The 12,247-nt window shown below is 40.3% G+C and overlaps 1 protein-coding gene across 2 annotated transcripts in view; it reads left to right on the forward strand.

Moving 5' to 3' along the window:
- LOC116620160 (nucleolar pre-ribosomal-associated protein 1) overlaps positions 1–12,247 on the forward strand; it is a 39,155-nt gene that overhangs the window by 12,991 nt on the left and 13,917 nt on the right. For both annotated transcript variants that reach the window (XM_048721882.1, XM_048721883.1), the window contains exons 12-18: positions 214–473; positions 891–994; positions 1,354–1,559; positions 2,173–2,230; positions 3,577–3,741; positions 5,629–6,369; positions 6,804–7,385. In XM_048721882.1, coding sequence (XP_048577839.1) covers positions 214–473; positions 891–994; positions 1,354–1,559; positions 2,173–2,230; positions 3,577–3,741; positions 5,629–6,369; positions 6,804–7,385 — 2,116 coding nt within the window. The remainder of the gene's footprint in view (positions 1–213; positions 474–890; positions 995–1,353; positions 1,560–2,172; positions 2,231–3,576; positions 3,742–5,628; positions 6,370–6,803; positions 7,386–12,247) is intronic.

Below are 12,247 nucleotides of genomic sequence, written 5' to 3' on the forward strand. Positions count from 1 at the left end.
TCTCTTTTTACTGGGTCACGCCCAACCTAATTCCAGCCTTAAAAATAGTGTATAACACCTAGCCTTACCTCCTCATCTCTCTTCACTTAACCACACCTCAATCCATCACCTCACCTTTTATCATTTCTTCTTACCTCAGTACAACTGGTCTTACAGTACCTTAGATAGTCATACTTTTCTTGTCTCGACCCTGTTTTTCATATTTTCCTCCAGTTCCTGCAAGACTCAGAACTTCTTGGCAAAGATTCAAATGAAATGGATATCTGGTTAAATCATCTAACGAGCCAGGAGTATGGGGTTGACAAGGAGGTAGTGCTGATGTTTCTAGACGAAGTCTGCAGTTCCTTGGCGGCTGAACCATATACCTACATAGATGTAATGACCGAGGCCGTATCACAGGCGGCGGAACGACAGGCCATGGGCCAGACGGGAATCATTATGGCTACCCATGATTCCCCCGTTGCAGGGTCAAGGTTAGATATCTGTCAATGCCTTCTACTTCCACGGATTCATTCATACTTTAAGAGTGCCAGCTATTGAGTTCTCTGATTGGTTCTTTGTTTCAATGAGATAGAGAGACCTTATTCAGTATTTTTTAGTTCAATATTTTGATGTGACATCTTATACAGTTTTCTGATTGGTTCCTTGTTTGAATGGAGATATCTATTTTAGTCCTCTGATTGGTTCTTTGTTTCCATGAGGTTTCTAATTCAGTCCTCTGATTGGTTCTTTGTCCATGAGACATCCCGGTACTGTGATGTTTCTTCATTTTCTTGAGTCACCTTGTGTATCTTTTTTCAACGATCCAGTAGACTAACCTCTAAGAACTTTTCTAGCTTCTAATCTCTATGTATGTTTATTAACATTGATTGGTTCTTCTTTACTTAAAGGCATTCATTCAGCTCACTTGTTGTGGCGGCCCTACAGATTCATAGGCAGGCTGTATTGAAGGCAACCGACAATGCGACACTCAATGATCATCTCGTAAACCACAGTAAGTCATGCTGGACCAGTTGAATTATCAGGACACTATCGCAATATTGCAATGTAGTAATAAGCACGCTGCATCGATAAGTCATGTTTATTAGAGTGAAAGTGTGCCTGCAGTGTCCAAGCTTGCTTACATCAACAATGAAGATTCAAGTCACACACTTGCGTATTGTTGGGGTACGACACTATGATACTTCGATTGTATGCTGACTTTCAATAAGGGACACTCCATCAAGTTTATGCGACACTTAGCTTACACTTCGCCTATTTCTTTACTGATTTTCTTTTAAATCGAGAAATCAGTTGAAGTTTGCGAGGCACACATGGCATCACAAGGCTCAGGTCTATTTATCTTGTTCGCAGGATCAATCGCAGCATACATTAACCTCGTAGTGCTGGACATTCTCCGCAGTATGATCGACCCACTGCCCATTTGCATTGTGGTCAACCGTTACTATAGCAACCTCACAAATGTATCCTCTTGCCCCACCTTAACAACCCTCCATCAGTCGCTCCTGAAGCATGCGCGTTACTGGAGTGGAGAGGACAACGAAGACTTCCCCATTGAGGTAGGGGGAGGCACCAATTGATAATGGGAACATTTAGTTGATTTTAGCTCCCATTAATTTCTTTTAAAACTTCATTCCAAATGATGAGGAAAAGATGGAGAGGACTCATTTTCCCTTTTCATAACACAAAAAAATGATTGGCCGAAATGCACATATTACCCTGATTTTGGCTTTTTAAGACAGTTTTTTCTTGATCATCCTTGCGCTATGTATGGGCTCAGGGACGAAAACCTCAAATTTCAATGATACTTTACAAAAAGTCACATCGATTTAAAAAAAGTCGCATTTGATATTTTGTTTGATATTACTCACTAAGTAATTTGGGGAATTTTCCGCCTTATTTGATGTGAAATAAGCTTATTGGAAACGTCAAGTCATGTTTTTCCGTCAGGTCGTTCGCCTTTTTTGTAGTTATCCCAGCGAAATACCAAGTAGGAAAAGCATCCATTTTCATCAGCTCACTCGACGAAGCTATCGTATTTTGATTTGATTTGACGAATGAAGTATAAAAATGTGTCTTACTCCTGCTCTTGCATAAGATAAATTTTAAACGTGCTTTATTTTTCTTTAAAAAAGTTGAATGACTTATCTATGTCATGGTGCTTCATTTCAGGCCGACGCTGGAACAAATGCACTGAAATCTCTAGAGAAGGCAATTTCTGGAGAAAAAGGTAAATTGCGACTTGCTGTATTTCTATTAAGAGGCCCTTTTAAAAGGTTTCAAAATATGTGCCCTTAGCTAACATGTCGTTTTTAAATATAGTCGAGCTCCCTTCTAACTGAAATCGTCGAAACCGAACATGCATCCGCCGTTATATAATAGAACCCCCATATATAACGGACACCCTCGGGACCGAAAAGTGTGAACGTTTTTCAGGGGTGTCAACTATATGGAGGTTTTATTTACAGTCATCACGGGCTGTTCCAGGTTAAATAAGGGGGAGGGGGCGGACAGGGGGAGAGGGGGAAACCATAATTTTTGAAGGAAAGGCAACTTTTGTCTTATGTGTGTTTTCAAGACCATTGTTTTTTATGGATATCCCTAAAATTCGACATATTTTTAAGCTCTCTGAAAATCGGGCGACCAGGGACTGCTCAGCTCACCCTAAGTTTAACCCATGTGCATTATAATCTCGAGGTATTCAATATGCGATCGCGGAAGGTCAGCGGTTGCATGCAATAGCCTCGTACATTAGCATGAGGAGCATGAGGGGCATCTGCTGAGATCTAGCTTGCGCCCGCGATATCCTCCTACAATCCTCAGACAATAGATTTTTCCTCCAATATCAAGAGACACTGATGTGTCTAGTTTTTGTTGTTGTTGTTGTTCAGCAAACCACAGGTGGCCTAGTGTGATAGCAAGTTTGGGCCTTGTCTTTTTGTTTCTCGGCCTGAATTTGACTTATTGAACGTACTCTTACATGGAACTAGCTTAGCTTCGGAATACCCTGTCACATAATTTCGTTTCATTGTATTGTCTCGTTAGCCTGTGTTTGTATAACAGTTGTGGTGGGGTATTCTTTAGTTGCTTCCAAGAAGCTTGTGTTCTCTCAGTTTCGGGACACGTATCTAAACGTGAAGGCCTTAGAACATTGTTGATCCTGTAAAAGCACTGCATATAAAACTTAGGCTAAGTTCAAGCGTCCTATTATCCATGAGCCGTATTCAATGCAAATGCATGCAAATGAATCAAGTCGATTGTTTCATTTTCATTTGCATGCATTTGCATTGAATACGGCTTATGGATAAAACGACGTTTGAACTTAGCCTTGGTCTCCGCCAGCCTTTATGGACTGGTCACTCTAAGCCGCCCTTGAGCCTCGGTAACGCAAGCGCCGACTTGCCTGACGAGTCCAGGACGGCTGCGAGGAAAGCTATATTAAGCTTTTTTTCTATTGACTATTTTTTGTGAAAGTTTGTTTTAAGGGGTCAGATCTAGCGGCCATTTCGCAAGGTCTTAAGTAGGTACTTACACTTCAGTCATTGTCTCTTACTGATTCTAACTTGTCTCTTCCAGGTGAAAATTTCAGTCCAGAGAGCCTCTTCAATCTCCTTGCCTCTCTCACTGAACCTGACCTGCGCGGTGCCCTTTCCGCCTGTCTGCGTTACTCTACATCCCACATGGATGGAAATCTCGGTCCCATTGCCACGCATCTCACCCTGAAACCCTACTGCGTCACAGGTGAGGGCACATAAATAATGTTTATGAGAGATGGACAACTTCATAGAAATTTGGCGCACGAATATATATCTTTTGTGTGTTTTAAGGACCTGGCGCTCGTTTCTCGAAACACCCGCGAATTCTCGGACCCGAAAAGTTTATTTTGCATTTTTGCTAAAAATTGCATGTTTTCCTTATGGAGAACCGCTCTCATGTTTAAGAACAGTTTGAACTTCCTCTTGGTTCGTTTTCCAAATGATTACGCTCAAAAGGGCTATTTTCGAAGTTACCCGAAATGTCGCGGATGACTGCGAGGTCCCGAGAACTTTCTTAATATTTAAGCCATGTGAATTTCGGGTCCGGGAAGATTGGGAAAGATCAAAATCTATAAAGAGGATCATCCTTCACACGAATCTTTGTGGTAAAATACGATGTTTGACGATATTTCAACACATTTAGATGCCATAAATTTTATAGGAATTAGCCAGCTTTTCAAATGTAAGGAATAAAACGTTCTCGGGCCCGATAATTCTCGGGTGTTTCGAGAAACGAGCCCCTGGTTCTCAATTACTGCCACAAAGAGGAGATGTAGTTTTCAGTAGCTAAATGAATCCACTTGAATCACGGTGAGATTCGATCTTTACAGGACCCGAAATGATCCAAGGACCCGAAACGATCCCAGGACCCGAAATGATCCCCAAAAGTACCCCAAATGATCCTGGGACCCGAAACGATACCGAGGAGTTCCCGAAATCAACCCCAAGGAATTGCGGTAATGGACAAAGGGAAAGCACAAGAAATGCTTGCAATTCTTAAAACATAATTAAGGGTTTACAGCGACTCTATTTCTAAACAACGTGACCCATAAACAGAGTCTAAAACAAATATACAACTTTTAATTGCTACTGAAAGAAATACAGCATATATAAGCATAGCACAGCTTTGCTCAGATCAACCAAACTTTTGACCTTCCATCACAGTCTAAACATTTTGCGAATCCGACACATGACTCTGACACTATAAATCTCATTTCCGGTAAACATAACCCCTAAAAAATAAAATTAATTCGACAACCAAACATGTATTTCACCACGAAATCCTTGTTCACAGGAGCGAATATTATTTACCGACACATTTTAGGCAGCCGGTTTGGCCGAGAAGATGGAATGACAAAAGCACACTGAGGAATACACTCGAACAACCCTTCTACTACCGATGCAAAATATTAGTAGGATGTGGCTTTTGTTGAAAGCAATATTATGTGAGTTTTGAATTTCCTCATGTAGTCGTGCGTACACCCTGGCATGATCTCATGATATGATAGGTCTTTCATTCACCGAAAACAAACGTGCCAAATAATTGTTAGTTGACCCCAATTTCTGACTCAACCACTGTTTTCCCCCCGCAGTCGTATATAATCTTAATACTATAGTTTTAGTTAATGTAAATTTCCTTTTAATAACACAAACAAAGCTAAATGTTTCATATGTTTTTAAAACTGAAAGCCAATCCTTACACATTCCTTTAGTTGTCCATTACTGTAATTCCTTGGGGTTCATTTCGGGGACTCTTGGGGATCGTTTCGGGTCCCGGGATCAGTTGGGGAACTTTTGGGGATCAATTCGGGTCCTGGGATCGTTTCGGTTTCTGGGATCATTTTGGGTCCTGTACAGATCCATCCTATAATAAAAGTGGTTCAGTTGTATTCCTAAGTGGTATATCATTCCTTGAATTGTTATATTTTTCAAGATGTTGAAATATTTCAATATGAAAAACAAAAACATAAAAGCATTGAAACGAAATTCGGATCTTTTTTTTAAACCCGTCACGTCTGTGTCAATATGGATGATTATTGAAGTATTATTTTTATCATTATTATTTCTTAACTGATATTTTTGGCATTTACAGGTTCTTGTCCCATCAAAGAATTGCTTCCCTTGCTTAAGGTGTTGCCTTTCAATGTGTTGCTATGGCAACTCTTCTCGCCGTCCGCGCCTCAAACGACTGTTAATAAACGACGGAAGTCTGACTCCGCTAAATCCAAGAGCCTTTTAGAGAACAGTAAAGTTCAACAGATATTGTTTGTTGCTATGGAGAAAAACGAAGGCAAAGCGTTTGGGTCCACATTTAGGTTCATTTTACTACTGATGTCGCAACTTGTAAAAAGCTCACTCAATCCAACCATGATGGCTACAGAAAGCACCCATACGACTGCCATTGATCTGCTGTTTCGTTTACTGAAGGCCGTTATCCAAAAGAGTCTAGAAATTTCTGGAAAACTGCTCAAAGATAAGGATGAAATGGAAAATGACGTTGAAACCCCTGCAGAGGATATCGGGAAGGCAAATGTCCAGGAGAATCAGGAAACTGATCAAGGATTGGACGTCGGATCACGTGATAAGGCATTCTCGTCACTGTCATCAGAGAATCATGTACAAGACGTGCTGTCATCGTTGCATCATCCTCTTCTGATACGGTGTTTCTTATCTCCTGATGCGCCCGCAGTCATGTCAGAACGCACAGCAGAGCTCATTACAGTCACACAACAAAGCCTACCCACCCACCGTTGCAAGCACGTGATTGCCCCTTTTATGGTCAAACTCTGTGACGTCATTATTGACGATTGCCTTCAGCCATTGCTGAGCTCAGGTTAGTACACGTAACTCACTGACTTATTTCCGTTATGAAGCTGCGAAGTCCTTCAAGGCATCCTTGTGTGTAAGCACCTTATGGTCGTGGAACTGCAATTTGTCATTCGCCCCTTGCGTTGACAATGATTTCTTTAAATGTGTGCATGTCTGTTGTTGTTGTTTTAACTATATTTGCTTTAATAGGTATGTTTGTCATCGTTGTTGTTGCTGTTGTTTAGACATTTTTTTATTTAAACGTCATGTTTTTTATCGTCGATGTTGCGGTAGTTGTTTTTTTTAACATTTTTGCTTTAAAAGTGGTTTGTTATCGTTGTTGTTGCTGTAGTTGTTGTTGTGTTTGTTGTCGTTGTTGTTGCTGTAGTAACCATGGGTTCAAGTAATAGTCGATAGTCGACTGTATTTCAATCTCAACAGCTCTACTTCTCTGTTTAGGTTCCCGCGTCTACCAAGCACTAGAACTATTGCCTCGCTTCCACGCCTTTTGCGACAAGATCAAGGTCTCGGCACTAGTCACCAGGCTGCTACAGTTGCCTATAGAGACGCTCGTAACCAAAACCAGTGGAGACTTGGTGCCGAGTTTGTACTACCACTCGCTCCTGGCCCTTCTGAATGCCGAATGGGACGTGTTGAGTTCGATTCTCACGACCTCAAACGTAGAGAAGCTTTTGGAACTCGTTATTATTGCACCGTGTGCTGACATTGATAGAAGAGTGTGTGGCATCATCTCTGGCTCGGCGCACTACGCGCTTCTAGCAAACACAGCGCTGCTTGACTTCTGCGTTGATCATCCGACAGATGACAGGGTTGCCATGGCAAGCACGCTTATCCAATCAAGTCCTTGTTTGCGGACGCATTTCGAGCGCCGTTGCCTGGCAACCAGTAAGAAGGGCGGAAGTGGCGACAAAAGAGCGATTCGATTCAAGAAACTCGCCCTAAGGTTACTGCCCTTGGTTTGCGTCTACCTTCGCTGGTCAGCGGTTGTTGCCAATCAACGCAAGATACTGTCTTTCAAAGGTACGAAGAGTTGAAAGTTGTCTCGAGTGCCCATAAGAGAATTTTTACACACCCAAATACCCTCCCTTCCCCCTGTCAGCAGAAGTTGCGCTTGTGTTTTTTTTTTTTCATATTTATTTAATTCGATGAAGTAGTCAGGCAGCTTTCTGTTTCACGATTGTCCAGCTAAACAAAACATAAACATGATTTCAGCGTTGGAACATGTTTTTTTTTTCTAGGGAATTTTTTGAAGTACAGTTTAATACAAAACATATAGCGGTACGGAATACTTAAAACAGCTAAAAACCTCCTTTTATTAAACATACAACTTTTATTAAACGAAAAAATCATTAAAGTATTTTAATTGAACTCTTAAACGAGAAATAAATTGGCATACCGTTGAAATATTATTTTTCTGCAGACACATTAATGAAGAAATAATTGATAGATGTTTACCTCTTATTTATACCTGTTCTATCTGTATAAAACAAGAATATATTAATATTATTATAATTAATCCCAATAACAAAATAATAAAATAAAAACCCATAGCTTTATCATTAGCTTTCCAAAATATATCGTTACAAATGCCAAAGAAATTGTAGAATAGGCCGATGTATATGTTTGTACTATAGCTGCTAGGTATACAAAATGATGACCGACAAAGCTTTTTTCCTGGAAACGAGGCTCTTAACGAACATATCTTGAATGTACCTTATTTGGAGGCTTAGACTGTCTCTATGACGGCCGATATACACATATTTAAAAATATTTTGTCAGTGCCAATAGCAAATGCAAATAAGCAAATTGCATTTCTGCTATCAAAAATTACAATGAGACTGTTCAAATTTCTACTGAATGTAAGAAAATGTGAATAACTTCTGCAATTATATTACTTATCAATTTTATTCTTGCAAATAATTATACCATAAGCGGTAGATTGGTCTTAGAACTGCCATTCGCCACTCACCATTTTCCCTGACGACGTTTATCGGAATAGTTGTAATTTCTGATATATTTTAGTCAAATCAAACTGACATACCAGTATGTTATAAGCTATATCCTACCAAAAGCGAAAAGCAATGTATATGTAAGCCGAAAAAATTGCAAATCAGACCAGACAACGTTTTTGGCTATACAAGTTAACCTACTAGTTTGATTTGACTAAAACAATTATTCCTCTTGCAGTCATGGTCTCAGAGTGATCATTCAGACTCTAGGAAAAGAGGAAGAAAGAGAAACTAATACTACCATTACAGCATCCAGTCTGCAGTACCGTCCTACTACTTTCCACAATATAAAACTATAATTATTTCGTACAAAAGAATGAGCGAATTCCGCTAATGCGGCGTCAGATAACGAGTTCTATTCTACCTGTTAGACCTGTTCTGATTTCCCTCGATAATTTTTTCTAAAAACAAAGATTGAAAAGCGTTAGTGCGCCTTCCGTGCGCCTGCCTAGGAGGATACACTTTCTCTAAAAAAAAAGGTATAAATCCACTGAACAACTGGCCTGTTCGTTCGTGGATCACATTGAATATTTGGTTGGTTTGTGGCTTTTGTTATATGGTAGAGAGGTAGTCATAAGTCTTGGACAAGCAAGATGCTGCCGAAAAAATGGCCTGTTCGTTCACGTATCCTGTTGAACGGATGGTTGGTATGTAGGTTGTATTTATTACAATTACAACATTACAACACCAAACAGAAAGTCTTACCCTAGCATTCCGCGGTCCTATTTGGCCGTCACAACGTACTCTTGCGGTATTTTGGTGGGTGACAAAGTGGCTTGTTCGTCCACGCAGACGTTGACCGGCTGGTTCTGCGGTAGAGTTCCGTAATACTGCTGGTGGGCGAGCTCTCACTTCTGGCTCCAGTATTTTCTTTTCTCGTCTAATCGACTGTACTCCACCAGAATGCCCTCGCTTTTGTACGATCCTCTCCGCTCTGCTTTCAGCTCTTTCTGAATTTCTTCGCATTCTTTTCGGGCCGTCGTTTCTGTCGACATGTCTCTTGTTACGGAAAATTCCTCTAGAAACTCTAAACTAATGGTCTCGTTGTATCAGTACAAATCAAATTCACCTAACTGGGGTCTGATTAGCTCTGTGACGTTAGTTTCGTTATGCGTTCATTATTGTGGCGTCATTATGAAAGGCTCAGTGTTTATTTTCATTGATCCAAGATAATCGAAACAGGTGACGCCTGTCCGGGTGACGTTAGGGTTTTTTTTTTTACCTATACAGGGCAGTGGCAGCGGGTGGGGCACTGGGGGCCATGCCCCCTTTATATTTTCAAAAATTATACGGAAATGACCAGTAGGGGTATGGCCGTGCCCCAAAATAATATCTTAATGTTTTAGTATTGTGCCCCCCCTCCCCCAATATTTCGAGGTATGCTACGGCACTGCTATAGCTCGAGTATTCCAATCATGGAACGCCTTGAGACGTAATGTGTAGGCCGCATGCATTTTGATTGGTCCAAGCTAACTGAAAAGGTGACGTCATATGACGTCATATCTAATTTTACCGAAGACGTTGACGTCACATTACGTCTGATTGTTTTTGGCTGGTCCAATTTTATCCTAAAACTCTGTAGTATTCCGTTAAGGTAGAGCTCGTTTGAAAGACCATTTCATTCCATCACATTTTAGTCAAAGCATTATACTTTTTAATGTTTTTTTTTTCGTCGCTCAAGATAACCAACTTTTGAGCTTCCCTTCATTTGCCTCGTTCGCCGAACAATCGATTGTTCTTTATTGTCGAATCTGTTGTATCTCGACCCGCGTTTTCAAAACACGATTTGTTTTGGTTTTCTGTTCCGTCAGTAAAACCATTCGGAGCAAATCAGAATCTCGCTTTGTGCACTTCCCTGGCTATCCTCTGGACGAAAACCAGAATTCGAACCGAATTCCAATCGTCGGCTGAAAATCGACAGGTCTATCTGCTGCCGCTGCGGTTAATTTTTCAAGCGATCTTTATTGCAGAGACCAGCGAGCGAAGTCGCCGATATCTAGACATGTCAGACACTGGCGATCAAATTCGCTGGCGATGGGTCGTGTTGTGTGCCCCTGTCAGCGAAAACAATGCGCAAAAAATATCATAGTATCCGATGACATTTCGTGATTTTATCATATAATTCTTTAAGGTAATTGCCTTGAATTACACTGCGCACCCCTTCTGCGAATAGTGGCGCGCGCTGTTCGTTCGAATTTTCCGGTATAAAGTGCGCGGGTGCGCCACAGTTGTACAAGAAAACAAAGCAAAAGGCGCGCGTTTTTTACTTAAAATCGCTTTGATAGAAAAACGAAGTCGGTTACCCCCAGTTTTTATTTGCTCGATTAGTTAAATATATACGAAAAAAATTTATACTGAAAGAAGAAAAAAAGTTGGGTTGTAGAAGTTTATTTACTTTCTCTTAAAAGCTTTAAAAATACGTTAAAATGGCGCTTTTTACCGTATAAATAGTGGAGAAAACAGTGTCTTTCAGTGCGATCTCTTAAATGTGATTTGTTTTGAACGTTAGCTACTACGGGTTATTGTTTGGGAGATCGGGTTTTGGTAGCTCGACAAACAGAACTTAATTTTCTAAAGTTAAATATAGTTAAATATATATATAAAGTTCAACAGTGTCTTTCAGTGCGATCTCTTAAATGTGATTTGTTTTGAACGTTAGCTACTACGGGTTATTGTTTGGGAGATCGGGTTTTGGTAGCTCGACAAACAGAACTTAATTTTCTAAAGACTATAGGCACTCTTTAAGAAAACTAAAAGTTGGGATTTTTCCTCGGGCGATCAGTAAAAACGCGTCAACTCTACGCCCCTCCGTGTGAAAACGAGGTCGGTACCCCCATTTTTTATTACATTTTTTTGAAAGCCCTTAACTTCAATGTTGTTTATGCAAAGTTTAAAAAAATTATGGGTTGTAGAACTATTTCAAGGGAATAACATTAAAACATTTCCAAAATGGCTGATTCCGAAGTACAGGAAGTGGAATATTGGATCCTAGTATGTCGTAGGCTTAAATGCCTGCATGCAATGAAGATAACAATATAACAAAAGGTTTTTTTGACAAATAGATTTGTATAGATAAGTATTTTCATTTGCAAAAAAAATGAAAACGGCCAATCAGCCAATGGGAATAGACGCCCGACCTCTGATCTGTTTTTGGCAGGTTCGAAGCCTTCTTGGGGTCAAGTATTTTTTTTTCTGTCCTTGCTAACTAAAGGGGGTCAGTACGCAGCTCTTACAAGCTGCAATTTGATTGGGCAAATGAACAATATCCGAACCTCGACACAAAGAACGAGAAGAATAGAGACAAAAGAACTCCTTTGTAGAGCAAAGATAATAGGAGACAAAGCAGCTGCGTACTTTCTCAACTAAGGTTTATGGTTCGTAGAAGTAGCTCATGTACATACAATTCTTTTTGTATAAGAACGTCTAATTTTCAATTGAGGCTGAACCGTTCTTTTTTTAGGGGGAATTTTAAGGCTGAAAATGTTCTTGAATTTCAGTAACCCCGCTATTGTATGGAAGAGCGTAAACAAGCCAGCCAGCTATTGTATAGAAGAGCGTAAACAAGTCAATACAGTATTTAAAAGAGGACCACCCAAAAATGTTAAAAACGATAGTATTTTTGGTCACTAGTATGAACACAGTTTGCTTCTGCATTTTTAGAACACAATCTGCTATCAGACCCTCGGCATACTCTTAAACCTTCAGGCCGACCGTTCTTATATGGACGTTTCTTGTAACAAAAGATTGTACCCTAGACAGAGCTGTAGCAAGCCACATATGATTGGGGGGTGGGAGGTCACAATGCAGAAACATTTAAAAATATATTGGGGAAAGCACAGCCACGCCTCTACCGGTCATTCCCTTATAGTTTTT

The sequence above is a fragment of the Nematostella vectensis genome, chromosome 14 (genome assembly GCF_932526225.1).
Source record: "Nematostella vectensis chromosome 14, jaNemVect1.1, whole genome shotgun sequence".
Classification (NCBI taxonomy): domain Eukaryota; kingdom Metazoa; phylum Cnidaria; class Anthozoa; order Actiniaria; family Edwardsiidae; genus Nematostella; species Nematostella vectensis.